Genomic DNA, 25,649 nt, shown 5'->3' with positions numbered 1-25,649 from the left:
CAATATTACACAAGAAAACAATATAGTCCTGCTATAAGGCAACCATTTAAAGACAGGTGGGAGCCCTCAGACATGTAGAGAAATAGAACAGCAGCTTTGTGAGGATACGTAAAGGGAGGACTTGTGCCAATTTTCAAATGTTGAACTGATCACAAGATGGAAATTGTGGCTGCAGAGCTGATTTTTATTTGTTATTTTCTTTGGTTGAGTTTTCAAAGTATTTGGCACCTAATGAGTTAACATCCATTGGATGGGGGGGGGATGGCTCCAGGAGTGTACAGGGGCTGGAGGAGTGTAAGTCTTATGATGCTGACCAATTGTATAGCAGTCAGACCAGGGCAGAAATCTGATGGCCTGTTTTAGCCTCCTGCATGAGTCAATATGGGATAGTGCAATGGAGTAAAGCGGTGTCACATTACAAACCCTTTTATCAGCCTTCTTCCTCTCACCTCTGTTGTACTGCCCTCAATATCCCATCATATTGTCAGAAGCTGAAAGCTCAAAAGTGTCAGTACTCCTACTTATGTCTGTTGTGCTCAACTTTTTCTAGCTCTGTAGCGAGATCATAGCAGGGTGTAATTTATTATCTCACACAGGATTAGCCCAGAACAAGCAGATTACGCCTGTGTGAGACATAATGACAGCCCCGATGTCACTGCAGAACGATTACATGTCGTCTAAGCACAGACATAAAAGTGTGAGTACTGACATCTCTGGACATGCAATGTGAGAGGAGGGCATGTACAGCAAAGGTGAGCATTAGTAGAAAAGAGGTGCTGTTTTTAATGTGACACAGCTAGACTCAGTTGTGCTGCGCCTCCCCAACAACGATTAATGCAAGAAATTAAGACCAGATCTTACACAGAATTCTGTTTGTTTTGGAGTGTTTCTTTTTCTTCAGAGTATGCATGCTCATGATTGGTCAGCACCATTCAGGGGAATAAGTACATGATCCCAGTGAAAATGAACTGGAAACACCCAAATAGGACTGAATTGAAACGAAACAACAAAAAAAAAAAAAAAACTCATTAGGTGATAAACAAAAAAAAAAACCATTTTATTCCATGTAGCAGCCACTATTGCATCCTGTATCCAGTTCAACGTGAAGTTTGGTGAAAGATCATCTTTAATAGGACTAAACGAGGTGCAACTATACACTTCTAACTCGGTTGCAAGTTAGGTCAGGCATACAAATGCATAGTGGTAAAGGTTTCTCTATAGATCAACCCTTTCTGTGAGGGATACATCAAAATGGATTAGTCTTAACCCTGCTGTTCTGTTGGTCAAAAATGGCCGACTTTGAACTTCAATATTCTTTAAAATATTCAAGATGCGGCTCTGAAACCCGTGGCCGACCGACCCATCCTCATTTAAGTCAATCAACCACAAGTTTCAGAACCGCATCTTGAACACCCCAAAAAATACCAAAGTTCAAAATAGGTCTCCCCAGACCGAACAGAACAGCAGGGTTAAACTGCAAAAGGCTGAATGGAAAAACCTGACAACATGAGTCAACAGGGATTTATATAAACACCTTCCTCATAAGGAATCGGTCATGCATGAAATGAGAAGCCAACAGAATAACCGGAATTCTCCAAGTTCATGTTGGAATTGGAGACATCTATATCTTAAAAGCCAGTGGGTGTGAGGATGTTCATATCTCGTGGCTGCAGGTTGTGGCCTCGATTGACCTTCCTATTTTCCGATGCCAATGGTGGCATTTCCATCTTAGGTGGTCTGGATGCAACGGGGTCGTCTCCTATTCTGTTAGCCTGAGCTCGCATCAGTTCCATAGGGGTTGGCTTTTGAGCACCTTTGTATGTCTGGACAGTAAAACCCCCTGTAAAGAAGGCATAAACATAATGGGTATCGATACCATCGCAGCATTGAGAGTTTGGCCAGAATTTGACCTACCTGGATCTGTGGTTGATTTCTGTACAACACGAGGGCCAAATATGCTCCATCTCTCTGCATCAGAGTTCTGCATGTCACCAGGGAGAGATGTAGTGGAGCCTTGGCTGAACCATGATCTGTGCAGAACAAAAAAGAAAAAAAAAGTCTGATACAAGTCGAGCACTGAACACCTTCTCGAAAAATCACAGTTTTCCCAATAAAAGAGTGATTTATTATGGGAACAAAGTTGCATACTGGTTTTTGACACCAACTAAACCACCATAATTATATACATTCTGCGTGTTAAATTGGAGGAGGGAGGGGGGTGAGAGAACAGGTCAACCAGTATTTTTTTTTTTTTTTTCTCACTAATCCTATTTACCTTCAACTACAAACTGTATGCATAATTTTTTTTTTTTTTTTTTTTAAACAATAAAAGTTAATGTCAGACAAATATGAAAAAAGGTGCAGTTTATTAAGAGGTGCGTCCCACTGAATTCTGTGCCTCGTTGGAGCGGTGTGCGACATGCCCGAAATGCTACTTTAGTCAGCGACTGGGAACCTATGTAAAAGGGACACTTCCAATTGAACATAAATGGCCAAATGAAGGGAACTGATTAAAACCCAAAATAGTAAGATATAACAATCTTTATTGGAAAATGTATTCAAAACAGTAAAAGGTATCAAAAAGGGGAGAGAAGTGGCAAGAAAAATCCCCAGAGCATAGAAGACCAAAGAATAAATATGTACCGTAACAGTTTAACCCCTTAGCGACCGCCGATACGCCTTTTAACGGCGGCCGCTAAGGGTACTTAAACCACAGCGCCGTTAATTAACGGCGCTGTGGAAAAAGTCAATAGCGCCCCCCAGAGGCCGATTTTCTCCGGGGTCTCGGCTGCCGGGGGTAGCCGAGACCCCAGAGAACATGATTCAGGGGGTTTTTAACCCTCCCCGCATTTGCGATCGCCGGTAATTAACCGTTTACCGGCGATCGCAAAAAAAAAAAAAAAAAAAACGCGATCTCTTTAATTTCTCTGTCCTCCGATGCGATCGAACATCGGAGGACAGAGAAAAGGGGTCCCAGGTGGCCCCCCAATACTCACCGAGTTCCCCCGATGCACCTCGTGTCTCCCGGTGGGCGCCGCCATCTTCAAAATGGCGGGCGCATGCGCAGTGCGCCCGCCGGCCGGCATCGGGAGAATCTTTGGGGTCTCGGCTGCCGGGGGTAGCCGAGACCCCAAAGAGCATGATCGGGGTCGGTATTACCGACCCCTGTTTTGCGATCGCCGGTAATTAACCGTTTACCGGCGACCGCAAAAAAAAAAAAAAAAAAAAGTAAAGTGTAATTCTCTGTCCTCTGATGTGATCGCACATCAGAGGACAGAGAAATAGGGGGATTCGGGGACCCTAGCATACTCACCTAGGTCCCTGGATCCTCTTGCTGCTCCTCCTGGCCGCCGGCAGAAGAAAATGGCGGGCGCATGCCCAGTGCGCCCGCCATCTGTCTCCATCTGCCGGCCGGCAGGAGAACAGCAGTTGGGGCTAAAATTAGGGTTAGGGGTAGGGTTAGGGCTAAATTTAGGGTTAGGGTTGGGGCTAAATTTAGGGTTAGGCTTCTTTCACACTTACGTCGGTACGGGGCCGTCGCAATGCGTCGGCCCGACATACCGACACACGTTGTGAAAATTGTGCACAACGTGGGCAGCAGCTGTAGTTTTTCAAAGCATCCGCTGCCCAATCTATGTCCTGGGGAGGAGGGGGTGGAGTTACGGCCACGCTTGCGCGGTCAGAAATGGCGGACGCGACATACAAAAAAACGTTTCATTGAACGTTTTTTTGTGCCGACGGTCCGCCAAAACACAACTGATCCAGTGCACGACGAACGCGACGTGTGGCCATCCGTCACGATCCGTCGGCAATACAAGTCTAGGGGCAAAAAACGCATCCTGCGGGCACATTTGCAGGATCCGTTTCTTGTCCAAAACGACGGATTGCGACGGAATGCCAAACGACGCAAGTGTGAAAGTAGCCTTAGGGCTAGGGTTGGGGCTAAAGTTAGGGTTAGAGTTGGGATTAGGGTTAGGATTAGGGTTGGTATTAGGGTTAGGGTTGGCATTAGGGTTACGCTTGGGATTAGGGTTAGGTTTGGGATTAGGGTTAAGGTTAGGGTTGTGATTAGGGGTGTATTGGGATTAGGGTTAGGTTTGAGGTTAGGGTTGAGATTAGGATTAGGGGTGTGTTGGATTTAGGGTTTTGATTAGGGTTATGGTTAGGGTTGACATTAGGGTTGTTTTGGGGTAACGGTTGTGATTATGGTTAGGGTTAGTGATTAGGATTATGGATCAGGTTGGGATTAGGGTTAGGGGTGTGTTGGGGTTAGGGTTGGAGCTAGAATTGGGGGGGTTTCCACTGTTTAGGTATATCAGGGGGTCTCCAAACACGACAGCCAATTTTGCGCTCAAAAAGTCAAATGGTGCTCCCTCCCTTCTGAGCTCTGCCGTGCGCCCAAACAGTGGGTTACCCCCACATATGGGGCATCAGCGTACTCGGGATAAATTGGACAACAACTTCTGGGGTCCAATTTCTCTTGTTACCCTTGTGAAAATAAAAACTTGGGGGCTACAATATCTTTTTTGTGGAAAAAAAAATATTTTTTATTTTCACGACTCTGCATTCTAAACTTCTGTGAAGCACTTGGGCATTCAAAGTTCTCACCACACATCTAGATAAGTTCCTTGGGGGGTCTATTTTCCAAAATGGGGTCACTTGTGGGGGATTTCTACTGTTTAGGCACATCAGGGGCTCTCCAAACGCGACATGGCGTCCGATCTCAATTCCAGCCAATTCTACATTGAAAAAGTAAAACGGCACTCTTTCTCTTCCAAGCTCTGCGGTGCGCCCAAACAGTGGTTTACCCCCACATATTGGGTATCGACGTACTCAGGAGAAATTGCACTATCACTTTTGTGGTCTAATTTCTCCTGTTACCCTTGTGAAAATAAGAATTTGTGGGCGAAAAGATCATTTTTGTAGAAAAAATGCAATTTTTTTTTTTCACGGCTCTACGTTATAAACTTCTGTGAAGCACATGGGGGTTCAAAGTGCTCGCCACACATCTAGATAAGTTCCTTAAGGGGTCTAGTTTCCAAAATGGTGTCACTTGTGGGGAGTTTCCACTCTTTAGGCACATCAGGGGCTCTCCAAACGCGACATGGCGTCCAATCTCAATTCCAGCCAATTCTGCATTGAAAAAGTCAAACGGCGCTCCTTCACTTCCAAGTTCTGCGGTGCGCCCAAACAGTGGTTTACCCCCACATATGGGGTATTGGCGTATTCAGGAGAAATTGCATAACAAAATTTACGGTTACGTTTCTGTTTTTACACTTGTGAAAATAAAAAAAATGGTTCTGAATTAAGATGTTTGCAAAAAAAAGTTAAATGTTCATTTTTTCCTTCCACATTGTTTCAGTTCCTGTGAAGCACGTAAAGGGTTAATAAACTTCTTGAATGTGGTTTTGAGCACCTTGAGGGGTGTAGTTTTTAGAATGGTGTCACACTTCATTATTTTCTATCATATAGACCCCTCAAAATGACTTCAAATGTGATGTGGTCCCTAAAAAAAAAATGGTGTTGTAAAAATGAGAAACTGCTGGTCAAATTTTAACCCTTATAACTCCCTAACAAAAAAAAATTTTGTTTCCAAAATTGTGCTGATGTAAAGTAGACATGTGGGAAATGTTATTTATTAACTATTTTTCGTGACATATCTCTCTGATTTAAGGGCATAAAAATACAAAGTTTGAAAATTGCAACATTTTAAAAATTTTCGCCATATTTCCGTTTTTTTCATAAATAATCGCAAGTAATATCGAAGAAATGTTACCACTAACATGAAGTACAATATGTCACGAAAAAACAATCTCAGAATCAGCGGGATCCGTTGAAGCGTTCCAGAGTTATAACCTCATAAAGTGACAGTGGTCAGAATTGCAAAAATTGGCCTGGTCATTAAGTACCAAATTGGCTCTGTCACTAAGGGGTTAAAGTATATTATCTGCAACCTCATAATAGAGCAACTACTAGATGAGAGCAACACTAGTAAAATGCAGTTGCAATTCATAAGTGTGGTGTGGAAGAGAAAACAGGGATTCAGATTATATATATATATATATATATATATATATATATATATATATATATATACACAGGTATATATCTAGCTCTATATCTCTATCTAGAGATATAACATGGAACAATATTGACCTCTTGTGGTCAAAGTCTGACATAACAGTTGTACGGTGAAACCTCAAAACTCCTAGTCTACTATATAATATATAATGACGGCTAAGTCATCTGGGTAATTTCACAATGCATCTTGGAAATGGAAGATGGCGGCAGCCGCGCACGTATTAATCGCCGAAGCTTCGCTGGATTCCAGGGGTTAGTATGTAACTTTATTTTAATTATTTTTAACAGGGATATGGTGCCCACTGTGCTATACAGTGCGTGGCCTGTGCTATACAGTGCGTGGCCTGTATTAACGCATCGGGTATTCTACAATATGTATGTATATAGCAGCCATAGTATATAGCACAGGCCACGTAGTATTTGTCTGCTATATACTACATGGCTCTTTGTGCTATATACTATGTGTCTGCTATATACATAAATACATATTGTAGAATACCCGATGCGTTGGAATCGGGCCACCATCTAGTGGTTATGTTAAGTTACAATTCATCCTGTGATGAGGTGGACGGACGGCTGGTGCAATACAAGATGTATGAATGAGCATGTCAGACACAAGAGGCAGTGATGATTTAAAGCAGCCCAAAATACTAAATAATTGCTGAAGCAGAAAACGGACAAGAATGAGACTATGCAAAGTGCATGGGAAGGTATAATAAGAGGGCTGTTCAGAGCACCCGTGAGCCAAGTATGTGATGCTACTGGATGGTGGAGATACAAGGTGATGGGAAAGATAAATGCATGTTACTTGTCTATGGATGCTGAGGAGAGGAAACCCAGAAGTGTGACCCAGATTTCTGAAATCTCAGCTTTTCTGGACTGTAAAAAGCAGCTCTTCATTTGCAACAAACATTCAGCAAAAAAGCAACATGTGAACAAAACCTTGGGGTGGGAGAGGGTAAGTGTTTGTTTCCATGCAATCATCCTTTACCACTTCCACCTGGACCAATTTTAAGTACGCACTAAATTGTGGACAACTTTTAGTTTATTTTGCAAAAAATATAAAATAAAAGTCAATTTGGTAAAAGAAAGTTATCGTCCCTAAATAATGACTATAACGCTGTAAGAGCCCAGCGGGTGCCTCTATGGGGAGACAGCCTGGGGCAGGTTACCTTCGCGTCTGCTTAGGGGAGGAACTCGGGGTGCTGGACGGAGTGGACTGCGCAGAAGCGCTGCGCTTCTCTTCACTGGAGTCTCCGCTCTGCATCTTCAGCTTCTGGAAGAAGAAAAGCAGACATAGAAATGGTCAGATTCTCTATAGTGTGATGGCAGAGAGGCAGCCAGGGTCAAGGTGCGGGAAAGACGGGTCAGCCATGACCAGGCTAGCTGGCAAGCACTATACCAGTGTACGGCTATGCACACAACAAATACAATACATTGAATCACTATTATAATCAATGAGAAGCAGGGAGACTAGTAACGGAGTTTGTGTACCATGATAAATAACTGGGTCTCGCTAGAGAACCACAAAGTATAGGGAGTGCGGGAAGTGCACGTTGTTACACAACTCATTACAGTAGAAGCGTTAGATTACAGCAAACCTAAGGAAAAAAAAAAAAAAAAAAAGTTGGCTCATCTGAAATCATGAAGCCGTATCTGGAAGGAGCACTGTCTATTGGTCACAATGTTCTTAGACAAAATATTAAAAAAGGGGCTTTTCCCCACGAACAAAGTTAATATTAATCAATACATCTGGGAATAATTTCCACAATGGGAGACGTAAAAAAAAAAATAATTCCTGTGCTGAGAATCTTATAATGTGCCCCTCTTGCATACAGACATTACAGAACAGGATCACAGCAGATTCTGTCTGTGAGGTAAAACAGGTCACTGCCTGTTTAACAATGTTTTACCTCACAGAAAGAATCGGCTGTGATCCTGTCCTGTCTGTATACTCTTCTCCTTCTTCCCTGCCCAGGAGCTGTGGTAAGATCAGACCATGTTTCTGCACGGGCAGACACAGTCATAAGATTATTGATTAAAATTAACTTTGCAATTAAAGGGGTTTTCCTACTAACAGACATTATTAAAAGGTTATGTGTCAGCGGAGAGAAGCAGTGCACCCTTGTGTGGCTCAGTGCACCTTCCCATCTACTGATCTTCCATTTCTCTGGAGGACGGAGATAAAAATGAAACAAGGAGGTGGGAAGGTGAATTGACCAGTTTGGCTACACTAAGGCTGCACAAAGCACCTATGCTTGGTTTCAACAGTCATTTTGTGCAGACAGACTACCTTAAAACCTATAGCAATGCTACAAATGAAAAAGGACAAGCTGGCAGAAACAGGCCAAGAAGGACAGGATCAGGTTGGGAGAGTGAGTGTGAGGCCATGTACTGATGTAGGTGTAGCAGCAGCCTCACAGAACAGTACGGACCAGGGGCGGACATATCATTGGTGCAGCCGCACAGGGGCCACGAAAACTAAATCTCTGAACACTCCCCAATACTCGGGAGACCACCCGAGCAACGAGTACACTCGCTCATCGCTAGTAATTGTCCATAGGATTACCTTCTTAATACATCCATATGGGCATGTAGGTCATAGGAAGCTGAACAACATGATACCTTGATAGCTGCATTATGATGTGGTTTTCTCTGGAAGAAGACGTTTTTCTTATGAGCTTTTCTTGGTTCTAGGGAGGACGCTGCCTGGAATATAAGCTCTGGAGGCAGAGTTGGCTTACATGAAGGGGAATTACCAGTGTTATGTCTAATGGCCGCTCTCCTGTGCGACCAGACAACTGCAGGTTCCTCTGCTTCCATCTCACAGGCAGACAGGGTTGCAATAGAGCAAAACTGAGAGAGAAGCAAAGAGTGTGTTTGCAAGAAGCCAAATCTCAGTTTGGTGTTAAATGCCTCACACTGGTAACTCCCCTTCATGTAAAATAATCTCTGGAGGCAGATTCTCATGCGAAACAGGGTCCAGCCCATAGCCTGGAAGAGGTCACTGACAGAAGAAAAACATGGATGTCTCTAGAATAAGACATCAGATCACCGCTATCAGAGTGTCATGTTATTCTTATGACCTGCCTATATACACGGTTTAGGAGGGTGATCCTACTTACAGATTCCCTTTAAAACAGCCCAATTATGACGTTTTGCTGGAAAGAACAGGGAAGACCATTTTTTTTAGTTTATAAACAGCTTTCTATTAATGATATAATGGGAAGGAGCCAGTGAGTCACCCATCTGCCGTAAAGCAACGCTCTGCTTAACTGGCCCTTCAGACAGGCTGGGTGCTTGGTTTTAGGGATAGACAAACTGCATAACTGAAGCAAAGATCATGTGTTCAAATGGAAGAAGGGGAATAACTGAGGTCTTTTTAAATGGGGAAAAGAAAAAAAAAAAAAACACTATTAGTGGGCTCCCTCCACATAACCGATGCAATAGATCACTTTCAGCTTGTCTATTCCTGAAACAGAATGTGAATGAACAGAGCACTGCGGAAATTAGAGCACCACTCTGGTGCTGTAGAAAAAAAAAAAAAGCTGCTGGAGTGGTGCTTTAAGTGCAAGCCCCGGTCATACTTACCCTCTGGGGTCTTTACCGGTTTTTGGTGCCATCTTGTGAGGCTTGTATTGAAACCAGGGCTGTGGAGTCAGAGTTTCGGCTAAGGCTACGTTCACATTTGCGTTGTGCGCTGCTGTGTCGGCGACGCAACACGCAAATAAAAACGCACGCAAAAATGCTGCGTTTTGCGACGCATGCGTCGTTTTTTGCCCAAATTTGGACGCAAGAAAAATGCAACTTGTTGCGTTTTCTGCGCCAAACGCTTGCGACAAAAAAAAAACAAAAACGCATGCGTCGCACAACGCATGTCCATGCGTCCCCCATGTTAAATATAGGGGGGCATGACGCATGCGTCGCCGCAGCGTTTCCCGACGCTGCGTCGGGAAACGCTAATGTGAACGTAGCCTCACCGACCCCACAGCAGTGATTGAAATGTTACCTCCGCACAGCTCCATGAAACACTGGAGCAGCCAGCAGGTCACTTTTTGCCAGAGACAGATGGAGTGACGCTGGATAATGATGAAGGTGGTGGCAGGATTATTTTAAAAGCACCATACCAGTGGTGCAAAGAAAGGAAAAAAAAAAAAATCTTGAGTGGTGCTTAATCCACCCCCAAAAAGGAACACTGAATGGTAATGTGGAATCATGCATGGCAAATTGTACTCTGTACGAGCATAAAAACAATAAATGTGCCTATAGTATTTGTATCTAGAAGCACTACACAAGGTATTGAGACTGAGTAACTTAACATCACCCCATCAGAACAAGGTCGCACTATGCAGATAAACACATGCAGGCACAGCACAACAACCATCACGGAGCAGAAACGGGAAGGAATCAGCTAGGCAGAAGCTCAGTACAGTCATTTCCCCATTATTAAGGATAGAACAGGCGCCAAGTCTTACATGCAGGGCCTCCGCCACGCGATGGTATTTGGTCTCTTCAGCAGTAAGGCCCTTGTGTGGAGTATAGCCAGCATCCCTGAGGCCGGCCTGCTGCTCGAACCGCTGAATGCTCTCCTGTGTATGCTCTGAAATGGGAGACATTTGCACACACAGCATTCAAGCAAGTGCCAAAGCCAGATCCTGACCGCAGCCTTACCCTCCAGTGCAGCAATACAGTGCACAGGCATACTGGACAATGAAAAGCAACAGGCACAAGTGTTAAATGGCATCAGGCTGGAGGCTCTGCCTCTCCGACATTTCTTATGCATGTGCTACAGGAAAAGTACTTGGTCATGGAGGAAACATGGTGGGAAAGGATTCGCAGAACCAGGTCTGCCACTTCCTAGCATCCGCAGCCAAAGATTAGCGACATAGGCGGTGGCCAGTCTCCTGCAAATTGATTCCCACCAAGTTTACATGGAATTCTAGGTTTCATCCTGTAGGGCGAAATGTGAGTAGTTGCTCCTTTTCCAAAAACAAAATCCATAGAAATATTAGCTAGTGTGGCATTTTACATGGGAACGTACTCAACCTTGCCAACAGTTCCATGAGCAGTATTATCACTGCCATCCTACACAGGGTTTCCGCTCCCATAATGTAGTCAGTAAGAAGTGCCCGGACCGCCTAGAGGACCTGTCTGCTCTACTATTCTCAGAACTATGTACTGCTCCCATCAATCCTGCAGAAATGAGCGACTGACACTGGGGTGTTGTCAACAGACTAAGTCTGTACACAACACGGATTGTTCCATATCACCAGTGTTAGGCTATGTGCACACAGAATGATCCACTGCGGACTTTTCTGCAGCGGATTTGATAAATCCGCAGAGCAAAACCGCTGCGGATTTACAACTGCGGATTTCTACAGGAGCAGCTGTAAAACCGCTGCAGAATCCGCAGAAAGAAGTGACATGCTGCGGAATGTAAACCGCTGCGTTTCCGCGAGTTTTTTTCCGCAGCATGTGCACAGCGTTTTTGGTTTCCCATAGGTTTACAATGAACTGTAAACTCATGGGAAACAGCTGCGGATCCGCAGCGTGTGCACATACCCTTAAGCAGGGTGGATTTGATTTAAATCCAACTGATTTAAATCACGATTTAAGTCACTAGTCAGTAAGGCTTGATTTAAATCAGTGATTTAAATCAAAGTTTCTACCTAACTGAATTTGACTCCGCAGAGGTCCCAGCCTCTTCTTCACGGCAAAAATGTTACAACATGAACAGAGTTGAGAAAAAGACCTTAATCCTATTGTTCTACAAACCTATGAATACAGAATCAACCCCTTCAGTGCCAAGTCCAAGAAGTTAGACAATATGTTTCTGATTGTTTGGAGTGGAATAGATCTGCACAACACAAGAAGAATGTGAATCTAAGTGTGAGGAGGAGGAAGGGCAACCAGACAAGAAAATGAAAGTGAAACTTTGAGCACAATACTGCAGCATAGCCACAGACAGACAAGTCTGGATCTGTTTGTGTGTACGATCTGAAGTTTATTACATTCTTTCCTTATAATGGCAGCAGGCCATAAAAGAGACCCAGTTTGGGAATATTTTAATGAAGCTCCTTCGCCTATTGGTAAGGCAGGCATGCGAGCAAAATGCAAACGATGCAACAAAGAGATGCAAGGCCTGGTGGCACGAATGAGGCAACATCATGAGAAGTGCGGTGATCAAGATGACTCATCTTCAGGCCTTGCATCGTTTGCATTTTGCACGCATGCCTGCCTTACCGATAGGCGAAGGAGCTTCGTTAAAATATTCCCAAACTGGGTCTCTTTTACGGCCTGCTGCCATTATAAGGAAAGAATGTAATAAACCTCAGATCGTACACACAAACAGATCCAGACTTGTCTGTCTGTGGCTATGCTGCAGTATTGTGCTCAAAGTTTCACTTTCATTTTCTTGTCTGCTTGCCCTTCCTCCTCCTCACACTTAGATTCACATTCTTCTTGTGTTGTGCAGATCTATTCCACTCCAAACAATCAGAAACATATTGTCTAACTTCTTGGACTTGGCACTGAAGGGGTTGATTCTGTATTCATAGGTTTGTAGAACAATAGGATTAAGGTCTTTTTCTCAGCTCTGTTCATGTTGTAACATTTTTGCCGTGAAGAAGAGGCTGGGACCTCTGCGGAGTCAAATTCAGTTTTGAGAACTGCGTAAGTAAAGCGAGCGTCTGTGATAATATAGGAGAGAAACTGCCCACTAATCCTACAGAAACCTCTGGAAGAGCATGGCATTGTGAATATATATACACATATACAGCCTTTATTCTACTGAGTTAAACAACTCAGCTTTATCTCATGATGGAAGAACCTTTGGATGGTAAAATATTTTCCTCAAAAAGCAGTTTATTGAAAAAAATCCAATTTAAATAAAAAAAATCCGATTTTTTTTTTTATTTGTTAAAAAAAAAAAACATTGATTTTTATCCACCCTGCCCTTAAGGCATTCCCTGCTTAAATAGTTACTCAAAATGTTAGGAGGAATAAGAGAAACAGCACAATGATTCTTCCAAAAAGGAATAAAGTGCAGAGTCAGGAGCAGAGGCGGCACTGATGGATCTGCTGGCAGGAGCTTATCTGCCCTCTCCAGCTTCAGCCGCTAGCACTTTTTTTTTTTTGCAGTGTAGGGTTTTTTTTTGGTTTTTTTTTTTTTAGAGTAGGCTTTTTCCTTTCAAACTATCTTTTGGTTATCAGTCATATTATAAATCACATACAGAAAACTAAATGATTCTCTACAATTAGCGATTTATTATTATTTTTTTTTAAACAAAAGCCAGAATTAAGACAGGCCAAAATGTCCGAAGTATTTGTATGTTTAACATGAACAACCAGACCCTGCGTACAAAGAGCTGTACATCCCCTGACCTAGGTGCATAGTCCATAATGACACTTCACAATGCATTAATGCTTCACATACCCAGAGGAGAGACCACCTTACTTGTTATGAGAGAGTTCATGATGACTGAGGTTGCTTTGGCTTTCACCACAGGGGCCTTCTCAACAGAAGTGGGCAAAGCAGGTGGGGGCATGCCATTGTCACCATCCTCAACCTGCTCAGAGAGGGTGGCAAATGTACGGGGTCACAGAAGGGGGATGGAATTATGATGGGAGGGAAAAAGGGAAAAAACAGAATAAATAATTGATGGATCATCAGGGTCTCCTATATTGCAAGACTTACTCTACAAAGCCTGATTCCCATGTGCAAAAAAGCCGCTTCTCCCCAACCCTGTATTTTTTTCTGCATCCACAGATTCTGCACTGGAAATGCAGTTGCCTTATTACTTGCAATGTTTTGGAAAGGCTATGGGGAGTCACCCAAAAAAGTGTGACTCATTCGGAGGTCTGGAAGATCACAAGGCATGGATGTGGCTTTCCTTTGTATATGAAGCCATCATGCTCCAGTTGGGAGTCCGTGCTCAGACGTCTGAATGAGCCAAGTCTCAGACAATTTATGCTTATTTTTACAAAGTTTAAAACAATTTCTCATGCAAGAAAAATAATGTTAAGGGTTAATTCCAATCTGGATCATCTATTCCATGAACACAGTGTTCCGATAGATGTGGTCCAACTCTTGGGCTCACATTTCTCCCAAGAATGGATGCCGTGGGAGATCTGGCCACACGTGCCATCCCAGAGCGTTTGGAAAAGTACCAAGCAAGTCTGCGGTACCAGCCCATCAGATATTTAGGATATGTCCCATGATGTGGTGGAAATGCCTCAGCTTAGAAAGCCCAATTAATAAACAGGGGTAGTGGCACAAACCACCAGTGCATTACGTGGATTTTTACAACTCCTTTTACTAATGCACTATGTCTTGTGGTAGGATAGTGCAATCGTTCACAGAACAAGAAGGCTGAACTCGGCATCACTGCAGTGACGTCTTCCTACCACAATCACGGCTGCACATAGTAGCCAGAATAAAAAGCATTGCATTGTGCCCAGGCAGACACCTCACCAAATGCGTCCCCAACATACTGATATGCTAGATAGGTCTGATCGGTGGGATGGACAAAGATGCTCACATGAGCTGCCAGCCTCCACCTCTGTGGCAGGGGAAAAACAGGAGCCCCCCCCATCTTGTGTGCAGTCCGATTCCTGCTGATGCCAGAAGCAGAGGAGATGGAGAAATTACTTTCTCCGTCTCCTCCGCAGCTGTGCTGCCATTCTCTGATGCAAGGGGATGGGAGCACAGAGCACTGAGATCCCACTAGCAGCGGAGGAAGCGCCGAGGGTCATTAGCATATCGCAACCGATGCTCTCACATTGGATTCCTGGCCTAACAATGCGATCGACAGTCCAAAATCAGACATGCCTGGTTGAATTGGGCCGCTATACGCATTAGTATCGGACACACCCATCAGCAGGTGCGGCTAACATTAGGCCCGCGAACTCTGGTTCTTGCTGCACAAGGCCAATTAATACTCTACAAGAACACAACCTTCAAATTTGCATGTCTGAACACTGAGCTTGTGGATGGATTTAAGTAATGGGCGCTCTCCTCCCAGCATACCTTAGACAGCTTTTGGTATTTGCGTTCTGGGATTACAGGATCCCTCCACAGGGTGTTACTGCACATATCCGACGGAGGCGGCGACATCGGTGCTGTATCCTCCAGGACATCATCATAGCTGAAAGTACGACGGTGCATCCCAATCGGCAGGGACATTTTACCTAGAAGCCCACTTGAGCCATGCTCAATGGCTGAAGACAAACAACTACTTACTACACAAACCTCTTCATAGGTATATATATAGAACAAGCACAATTATTCACTGACGGGAAACTCAAACAAGTCCACAATATTGACACCACTAAAGGAGAAATGAGATGGGGAATACATACATACATACATACATACATACATACACTCCTCAGACCAACACGTCAAAGACATAACGCAGCCTAAAAACTTCAGGGTTAAGAAGTTGTGGACAGGAATCCACTGGACCCATGTAAAATATCCTGTTTCTCATCTTCCTATAGTGGTAAAAATAACAATAAAATGCCCTTGAGATGAAAGGACTAACAATGGCAGCCAGACATGTAGCCGCAGATGCCCGAGGCTTGGGGACACAGAGATTGATCACTTCCAGCAATACTGGTTGAAGACAGCAGATCAATGGATACATGCGGCTTATCTGTTACATAAAGGGACAACAGGCCGAACACAAAAATGGCTATATGTAAATAAAACAAGTAAAACTCACTGAGGAGTAGTCTCTAAAAGTAAAGGTACCGTCACATTAAGCGACGCTGCAGCGATATAGGCAATGATGCTGATCGCTGCAGCGTCGCTGTTTCGTAAATTGTGTGGTCGCTGGAGAGCTGTCACACAGACAGCTCTCCAGCGACCAACGATGCCAATGTCCCCGGGTAACCAGGGTAACCATCGGGTTACTAAGCGCAGGGCCGCGCATAGTAACCCGATGTTTACCCTGGTTACCGTTGTAAATGTAAAAAAAAAAAAAAAAAAAAAAAAACAAAAAAAAAAAAAACACAGTACATACTTACATTCCGGTGTCTGTCCCCCGGCCTCAGCTTCACTGCATTGCCTCAGCGCCGGCCGGCCGTAAAGCACAGCGGTGACGTCACCGCTGTGCTTTACGGCCGGCCGGCGTTCACAGTCAGTGCGGGAAGCTGACGGCGAGGGGACAGACACCGGAAGGTAAGTATGTACTGTTAGGTTTTTTTTACATTTACAATGGTAATCAGGGTAAATATCGGGTTACTAAGCGCGGCCCTGCGCTTAGTAACCCAATGTTTACCCTGGTTTCCAGTGAAGACATCGCTGAATTGGCGTCACACACGCCGATTCAGCGACGAAATAAAGTTCTGGACTTTCTGCTCCAACCAACCATGTCACAGCAGGATCCTGATCGCTGCTGCCTGTCAAACACAACGATATCGCTATCCAGGACGCTGCAATGTCACGGATCGCTAGCGATATCGTTGTTAAGTTGGCCAGTGTGAAGGTACCTTAAGAGAAAGCTGTTGACAAAAAATAAACACAGGATTTATACAGTGGCAATTCTGCTTCAACAATTTCTCAATGCACCAAACTCTGCTGATACACAACAATGGGATGTATTATATGGAGTGTGAATGACTCCAAAATGTGAGAAGTGCTGCTGCAGAACCTCAAGGCTGATGTCCTGTGTGCGTTACAGACAAGCTGGGAGAGGCGTGCTCCAGGAGGCACATAATGCGGTAGGTACTTAAGGTACCTTCACACTAAACAACTTCACAACGATATCGCTAGCGATCCGTGACGTTGCAGCGTCCTGGCTAGCGATATCATTGTGTTTGACACGCAGCAGCGATCAGGATCCTGCTGTGATGTCGTTGGTCGCTGCAGAAAGTCCAGAAAGGAACCGTCACACTAAGCGACGGTGCAGCGATACCGACAACGATGTCAATCGCTGCAGCGTCGCTGTTTGGTCGCTGGAGAGCTGTCACACAGACAGCTCTCCAGCAACCAACGATGCCGGTTCCCTGGTAACCAGGGTAAACATCGGGTTACTAAGCGCAGGGACGTCACCGCTGTGCTCTGCTTTCCGGCCGGCGCTCACAGTGCAGAGAAAGCAGAGCGTCGGGGACAGACAGCGGAAGGCAAGTATGTAGTGTTTGTTTTTTTTACTTTTACGCTGGTAACCAGGGTAAACATCGGGTTACTAAGCGCGGCCCTGCGCTTAGTAACCCGATGTTTACCCTGGTTACCAGTGAAGACATTGCTGAATCGGCGTCACACACGCCGATTCAGCGATGTCTGCAGGGAGTCCAGCGACTAAATAAAGTTCTGGACTTTCTGCAGCGACCAACGACATCACAGCAGGATGCTGATCACTGCTGCGTGTCAAACTGAACGATATCGCTATCGAGGACGCTGCAACGTCACGGATCGCTAGCGATATCGTTCAGTGTGACGGTACCTGAACTTTATTTCGTCGCTGGACTCCCTGCAGACATCGCTGAATCGGCGAGTGTGACGCCGATTCAGCGATGTCTTCACTGGTAACCAGGGTAAACATTGGGTTACTAAGCGCAGGGCCGCGCTTAGTAACCCGATGTTTACCCTGGTTACCATCGTAAAAGTAAAAAAAACAAACACTACATACTTACATTCCGGTGTCTGTCCCCCGGCGCTGTGCTTCTCTGCACTCCTCCTGCATCCTGTGTCAACGTCGGCCAGCCGGAAAGCAGAGCGGTGACGTCACTGCTCTGCTTTCCAGCCGCTGTGCTCACAGTCAGTGCAGGAAAGCAGAGCGCCGGGGACAGACAGCGGTAGGTAAGTATGTAGTGTTTGTTTTTTTACTTTTACGATGGTAACCATGGTAAACATCGGGTTACTAAGCTCAGTCCTGCGCTTAGTAACCCGATGTTTACCCTGGTTACCGGCATCGTTGGTCGCTGGAGAGCTGTCTGTGTGACAGCTCTCCAGCGACCAAACAGCGATCGACATCGTTGTCAGTATCGCTGCAGCGTTGCTGAGTGTGAAGGTACCTTAAGGCCGAGATCAATGGTGGCAGACGGCTCACCACTCATGTGCCCGATATTCTGAACAGAGCCTGATCATGGCTTTCACAGAAACAATCATACTCATGCACAGGAGGGGACGGTGTGTTACCAGGCACATCAGGTTGTCTTGATGCCATTAGTGAATACAGACGCTGCCTTTTCTATGCAATCCCAGAATATACTCGTTACCTGGGAAGAATAAAGGATCTGTTTATTACTCAAGATAACACTATATATAAACACACATTATCTAGATCTACCCACAATGTCTAGTAAGCCATGTACTATGTTATAGAGGTGTCAGCAAAGTGAAGTGATCCATGTACATGATGCTTCTCTGTAACTCTGGGACACGAGAAGAGCCATTCTGTGTCTCACCAGGCCACGGGGAAATGAGGATTAAGGGGAATGAGAGGAGGAGTCACCATGGAGCATCGTACAAGTAATGCAGAAGCCTTTGTAGGGGGTCCATACAGGGACCTGAAGGCCAGAAAGATGAACATGGAAAAACAGTGAAAGCGTACTAAGAAAATCCAGCCAGATGCCAAGCCCACCACTTTCACAGACCCCATGATCCAGAATTACTGGCCAGTAAATAATTGTGTCCTCCATAGAGGCGAGTGCTCCTCTACAAACATTAACCCCTCTGTGACCTTAGACGTACTATCCCGTCGAGGTGCCCTGGGCTTATCTGACCCTGGACGGGATAGTACATCATAGCCGATCGGCCGCGCTCACGGGGGGAGCGCGGCCGGGTGTCAGCTGCTTATCGCAGCTGACATCCGGCACTATGTGCCAGGAGCGGTCACGGACCGCCCCCGGCACATTAACCCCTGGCACACCGCGATCAAAGATGATCGCGATGTGCCGGCGGTGCAGGGTTGGGGCTACAGTTAGGGTTGGGGCTAAAGTTAGGGTTAGGGTTTAGATTACATTTACAGTTGGGAATAGGGTTGGGATTAGGGTTAGGGGTGTGTCAGGGTTAGAGGTGTGGTTAGGGTTACCGTTGGAATTAGGGTTAGGGGTGTGTTTAGATTAGGGTTTCAGTTATAATTGGGGGGTTTCCACTGTTTCGGCACATCAGGGGCTCTCCAAACACGACATGGCGTCCGATCTCAATTCCAGCCAATTCTGCGTTGAAAAAGTAAAACAGTGCTCCTTCCCTTCCGAGCTCTCCTGTGTGCCCAAACAGGGGTTTACCCCAACATATGGGGTATCAGCGTACTCAGGACAAATTGGACAACAACTTTTGTGGACCAATTTCTCCTGTTACCCTTGGGAAAATACAAAACTGGGGGCTAAAAAATAATTTTTGTGGGAAAACAAAAAGATTTTTTATTTTCACGGCTCTGCATTATAAACTGTAGTGAAACACTTGGGGGTTCAAAGTTCTCACAACACATCTAGATAAGTTCATTGAGGGGTCTAGTTTCCAATATGGGGTCACTTGTGGGGGGTTTCTACTGTTTAGGTACATTAGGGGCTCTGCAAACGCAATGTGACGCCTGCAGACCAATCCATCTAAGTCTGCATTCCAAATGATGCCCTCCCATGCGCCCAAACGGTGGTTCCCCCCCACATATCGGGTATCAGCGTACTCAGGACAAATTGGACAACAACATTTAGGGTCCAATTTCTCCTGCTAACCTTGGAAAAATACAAAACTGGGGGCTAAAATATAATTTTTGTGGAAAAAAAAATATTTTTTATTTGCATGGCTCTGCGTTATAAACTGTAGTGAAATACTTGGGGGTTCAAAGCTCTCACAACACATCAAGATGAGTTCCTTAGGGGGTCTACTTTCCAAAATGGTGTCACTTGTGGAGGGTTTCTACTGTTTAGGTACATTAGGGGCTCTGCAAACGCAATGTGACGCCTGCAGACCATTCCATCTAAGTCTGCATTCCAAATGGCGCTCCTTCCCTTCCGAGCCCTCCCAATGCGCCCAAACGGTGGTTCCCCCCCACATATGGGGTATCAGCGTACTCAGGACAAATTGGACAACAACTTTTGGGGTCCAATTTCTCCTGTTACCCTAGGGAAAATACAAAACTGGGGGCTAAAAAATAATTTTTGTGGGAAAAAAATTTTGTTTTATTTTTATGGCTCTGCATTATAAACTTCTGTGAAGCCCTTGGTGGGTCAAAGTGCTCACCACACATCCAGATAAGTTCCTTAGGGGGTCTACTTTCCAAAATGGTGTCACTTGTGGGGGGTTTCAATGTTTAGGCACATCAGTGGCTCTCCAAACGCAACATGGCGTCCCATCTCAATTTCTGTCAATTTTGCATTGAAAAGTCAAACTGCGCTCCTTCCCTTCCGAGCTCTCCCATGCGCCCAAACAGTGGTTTACTGCCACATATGAGGTATCAGCGTACTCAGGACAAATTGGACAACAACTTTTGAGGTCCAATTTCTTCTCTTACCCTTGGAAAAATAAAAAATTGGGGGCAAAAATATAATTTTTGTGAAAAAATATGATTTTTTATTTTTACGGTTCTGCATTATAAACTTCTGTGAAGCACTTGGTGGGTCAAAGTGCTCACCACACATCCAGATAAGTTCCTTAGGGGGTCTACTTTCCAAAATGGTGTCACTTGTGGGGGGTTTCAATGTTTAGGCACATCAGTGGCTCTCCAAACGCAACATGGCGTCCCATCTCAATTCCTGTCAATTTTGCATTGAAAAGTCAAATAGCGCTCCTTCCCTTCCGAGCTCTCCCATGCGCCCAAACAGTGGTTTACTGCCACATATGGGGTATCAGCGTACTCAGGACAAATTGGACAACAACTTTTTGGGTCCAATTTCTCCTGTTACCCTTGGTAAAATAAAACAAATTGGAGCTGAAGTAAATTTTTTGTGTAAAAAAGTTAAATGTTCATTTTTATTTAAACATTCCAAAAATTCCTATTAAACCCCTGAAGGGTTAATAAACTTCTTGAATGTGGTTTTGAGCACCTTGAGGGGTGCAGTTTTTAGAATGGTGTCACACTTGGGCATTTTCTATCATATAGACCCCTCAAAATGACTTCAAATGAGACGTGGTCCCTAAAAAAAAAAATGGTGTTGTAAAAATGAGAAATTGCTGGTCAACTTTTAACCCTTATAACTCCCTAACAAAAAAAAAAATTGGTTCCAAAATTATGCTGATGTAAAGGAGACATGTGGGAAATGTTACTTATTAAGTATTTTGTGTGACATATCTCTGTGATTTAATTGCATAAAAATTCAAAGTTTGAAAATTGCGAAATTTTCAAAATTTTCGCCAAATTTCCGTTTTTTTCACAAATAAACGCAGGTAATATCAAATAAATTTTACCACTATCATGAAGTACAATATGTCACGAGAAAACAATGTCAGAATCACCAGGATCCGTTGAAGCGTTTCGGAGTTATAACCTCATAAAGGGACAGTGGTCAGAATTGTAAAAATTGGCCTGGTCATTAACGTGCAAACCACCCTTGGGGGTAAAGGGGTTAACCACTTAGTTCCACTATGGAAAGACGCCCATCACAACAGCTGTTCACAGGGTGAGGCTACACATGACGGCTGGCCGTACGGTTGGGAAACGATCGTGTGATTGGTTATCGCAGTGGGAGGAGTTTTAAGTGCTCAGAATCCATGGCCCTGATTCAGAATGGCGCTGCGCACACCAGTCTTAATGAGAACGCCTTCTCACGTAAGATGGACCCATGTAGTTATGGAGTGCACACATATTAGGCACATCTTACAAGTGCATCGCTACCAGAGATATACCCCAGTCAGGGACTAGACTACACTTCTGGGGTAAGGTACGGCGCCAAAATGGCATTACTTTGTGGCTTAGATGTGCGGGCATAGCCACTCCTCTGCACTGCCCATATCGGCATAGCTGGCCAGGACTGGTGTAAACACAGGCTTATCCAAGTAACAACTGCTTCAAGAAAAGTACGGAGGGTGGGTGTTCCCTGTAGAGGTTTCGGAAGAGGTTGTGCGGCCTGGTGGCTCAGTGGTTAGCACTACAGCCTTGCAGCATAGCTTCAAACCCATTAAGGACAACATCTGCATGGAGTCTGGACGTTCTCCTCACACCAAAGACATACTGGGAAGGAATCGAGATTGTGAGCCCCAACGGGGAGAGTGATGATGTCTGTACAGAGCTGCTTACAAAGACTGTTTTTCTGCAGCTTTTGGGTTTCCTTCAGAACTAACACACCCTTTATTAGATCAACGAAGATGAACAATTGGTGGACAAAGGTTGAACTTTACGGACCAAAGTCATTTTTCCAACCTATGTAACTTTGGCATTTCTCAAAACCTCTTCAGGAGGGGGGAGAAAAAAACCTCAGCAGAGCGGGTGTCCCATACAAGGGGACAGGAAGCGTTTAGAGGAGGATTTTGGATCGGAGCTACTTGAAAAACAAAAACAAAACAAATTGTGCGAGTACAGCCTAAAAAAGTCTAAATGTTTTTCTTTTTAGTAAATTCCAGAGTTTGAGTCAGTAGATATATACAAACTCAATAGTATGAAATAGTTTTTTTGTTTATGCATGACCTGCATAATAATAGTTACTTTAGTGGGAAGTTTAGAAACTTTAAACCAGAGATAGATGGATAGATATATGACAGGGCAATCCTGCACGTAGTAACGTGTATATAACTGACTGGCGGAGCCATGGAGCGCCTGGATTTGGTGTTAACGGTCATTCTTGTGCGGACAGTCCCTTAGCAGGCAACACATGATACAATATTCTGTGGGCACCAGACACCGGTCTCAGCGATCGCTCCACGTACTCGCCGGCCATTGGGACTGCGGATCCGCTCATGGAAATGGTCCGTTACACCAATTATTTGCTCCATAGTGTGGTATTTAATGAGAGCACAGGTGTGAACACCCCCATAGATAAGCCGCGGTGAGGACCCCTGGAAGACTGGCACACGCCAGCGGCAGCCCAGATCAGTCACTCCAGCCAGGTCAATGGCTACATCCCTTAGAGAACATGGATTTTTCGTTTTTGTGGATTTTTGCTTAAAAAAGAAAAAAAAACATATTAGTAAAAACCTATATAAGTGTATTAACAAAAAAAAATGTCACATCCAGGAAATGTCGCCATAGGCCACGCGCCCATGATGCGATTTTTTGGTACTGTGGCCCCATACGCCCCAGCAAGTGGACGGGGGATTGTTACATCTGCGCAAAACACCACACACATTAATAATAGTGACAAAAACCAGTAACAAAAAAACCCCACATAAAAAGCCTCAGTGTGAACATAACCTTATGGATGGGAATAAAGAGGGGCACGAGGATGATGAGGGCCATGGATGGCAGTGTACACTGCTGGGCCCAGTACTAGGAGAAGGCCTCACCTGCAGCACGACTACAGCCGCTCTACTAGAAGCCGCCTCTAGTCCTCTCCGGTATCACACACCGAACAGAAACGAAGCTGAGGAACCGGACACCAGAACAAGCCATTATCTAGCTCAGAATGGCGACCACAATTAAAAGGTACTGCGCATGCGTCTGCAAAATTTTAGGAGTGCGCATGCGTGGTAGTTGTAGTTGGCCTCGCCTCCTGTTGTTCTCCGCCGAAGCACCGTCAGCTATGATTACTCAGGGAATAGAGCAGTGCGCATGAGCGAAAGCTAATTAGCGTGTTTCCGTAGCCAATAGGACGCGCTGTTTGGGTTTCTTAGCAACTGGTGTAAACTACCTTTTGCTGCTAGTGTTGTGGGATCTTTAGGGACGACCATGGAGCCCCCCAGCTTGTCTCTACAAGTCAGGTAATGAATGCAGCCGGAATGTCTGATGTTAGGCTTTATATTAGGTCAGTTGGTATTTTTAGCAATTATCCCACAAAGGTAAGAACTGGTTGGAGATTTGTTGCATCCCCCTAGAGTATTAAAAAGATTTTATTAAGTATTACATATTATTATTATTTATTTAGATAGCACCATTCATTCTATGGTGCTGTACATGTGGAAAGGGGTTACATACAGGGTTATAGAACAGGTTATTAGATACTAGATGGTGGCCCGATTCTAACGCATCGGGTATTCTAGAATGCACAGCCACATAGTATATAGCACAGCCACATAGTATATAGCACAGCCACATAGTATATAGCACAGCCACATAGTATATAGCACAGCCCACGTAGTATATAGCACAGCCACATAGTATATATCACAGCCCACGTAGTATACAGCACAGCCCACGTAATATATAGCACAGCCACATAGTATATAGCACAGCCACATAGTATATAGCACAGCCACATAGTATATAGCACAGCCCACGTAGTATATAGTACAGCCCACGTAGTATATAGCACAGCCACATAGTATATAGCACAGCCACATAGTATATAGCACAGCCCACGTAGTATATAGCACAGCCACATAGTATATAGCACAGCCACATAGTATATATCACAGCCCACGTAGTATATAGCACAGCCCACGTAATATATAGCACAGCCACATAGTATATAGCACAGCCACATAGTATATAGCACAGCCACATAGTATATAGCACAGCCCACGTAGTATATAGTACAGCCCACGTAGTATATAGCACAGCCACATAGTATATAGCACAGCCACATAGTATATAGCACAGCCCACGTAGTTTATAGCACAGCCACGTAGTATATAACACACCCCACGTAGTATATAGCACAGCCACCTAGTATATTGCACAGCCACATAGTATATAGCATAGCCACATAGTATATTGCACAGCCATGTAGTATATAACACCCCCCACGTAGTATATTGCACAACCACGTAGTATATAGCATAGCCACATAGTATATTGCACAGCCACTCAGTATATAACACAGCCCACGTAGTATACAGCACAGCCCACGTAATATATAGCACAGCCACATAGTATATAGCACAGCCACATAGTATATAGCACAGCCACATAGTATATAGCACAGCCCACGTAGTATATAGTACAGCCCACGTAGTATATAGCACAGCCACATAGTATATAGCACAGCCACATAGTATATAGCACAGCCCACGTAGTATATAGCACAGCCACATAGTATATAGCACAGCCACATAGTATATATCACAGCCCACGTAGTATATAGCACAGCCCACGTAATATATAGCACAGCCACATAGTATATAGCACAGCCACATAGTATATAGCACAGCCACATAGTATATAGCACAGCCCACGTAGTATATAGTACAGCCCACGTAGTATATAGCACAGCCACATAGTATATAGCACAGCCACATAGTATATAGCACAGCCCACGTAGTTTATAGCACAGCCACGTAGTATATAACACACCCCACGTAGTATATAGCACAGCCACCTAGTATATTGCACAGCCACATAGTATATAGCATAGCCACATAGTATATTGCACAGCCATGTAGTATATAACACCCCCCACGTAGTATATTGCACAACCACGTAGTATATAGCATAGCCACATAGTATATTGCACAGCCACTCAGTATATAACACAGCCCACGTAGTATATAGCACAGCCACACAGTAATATAACAGCCCACGTAGTATATAGCA

The 25,649-nt window shown here is 44.5% G+C and overlaps 2 protein-coding genes across 2 annotated transcripts in view; one reads left to right on the top strand and one right to left on the bottom strand.

Moving 5' to 3' along the window:
* Positions 1-1,475: 1,475 nt before the first annotated feature.
* KIAA1191 (KIAA1191 ortholog) lies at positions 1,476-23,622 on the bottom strand. The gene is made up of 8 exons (XM_069763981.1): positions 23,465-23,622; positions 18,224-18,303; positions 15,110-15,300; positions 13,538-13,649; positions 10,557-10,681; positions 7,254-7,357; positions 1,915-2,030; positions 1,476-1,840 (listed from the first exon to the last, which is right to left on the bottom strand). The coding sequence occupies exons 2-8, from the start codon at positions 18,249-18,251 to the stop codon at positions 1,629-1,631; spliced, it is 888 nt and encodes a 295-aa protein (XP_069620082.1). The 5' UTR covers positions 18,252-18,303; positions 23,465-23,622; the 3' UTR covers positions 1,476-1,628.
* A 173-nt stretch (positions 23,623-23,795) lies between these two features.
* Positions 23,796-25,649, top strand: part of CFAP43 (cilia and flagella associated protein 43) — a 101,696-nt gene continuing 99,842 nt past the window's right edge. Inside the window, exon 1 of the mRNA XM_069763978.1 lies at positions 23,796-23,878. Coding sequence (XP_069620079.1) covers positions 23,847-23,878 — 32 coding nt within the window. The 5' untranslated portion in view covers positions 23,796-23,846. The remainder of the gene's footprint in view (positions 23,879-25,649) is intronic.

Source organism: Ranitomeya imitator, chromosome 4 (assembly GCF_032444005.1).
Source record: "Ranitomeya imitator isolate aRanImi1 chromosome 4, aRanImi1.pri, whole genome shotgun sequence".
Taxonomy (NCBI): domain Eukaryota; kingdom Metazoa; phylum Chordata; class Amphibia; order Anura; family Dendrobatidae; genus Ranitomeya; species Ranitomeya imitator.
This window is presented reverse-complemented; position numbering and strand designations above follow the sequence as displayed.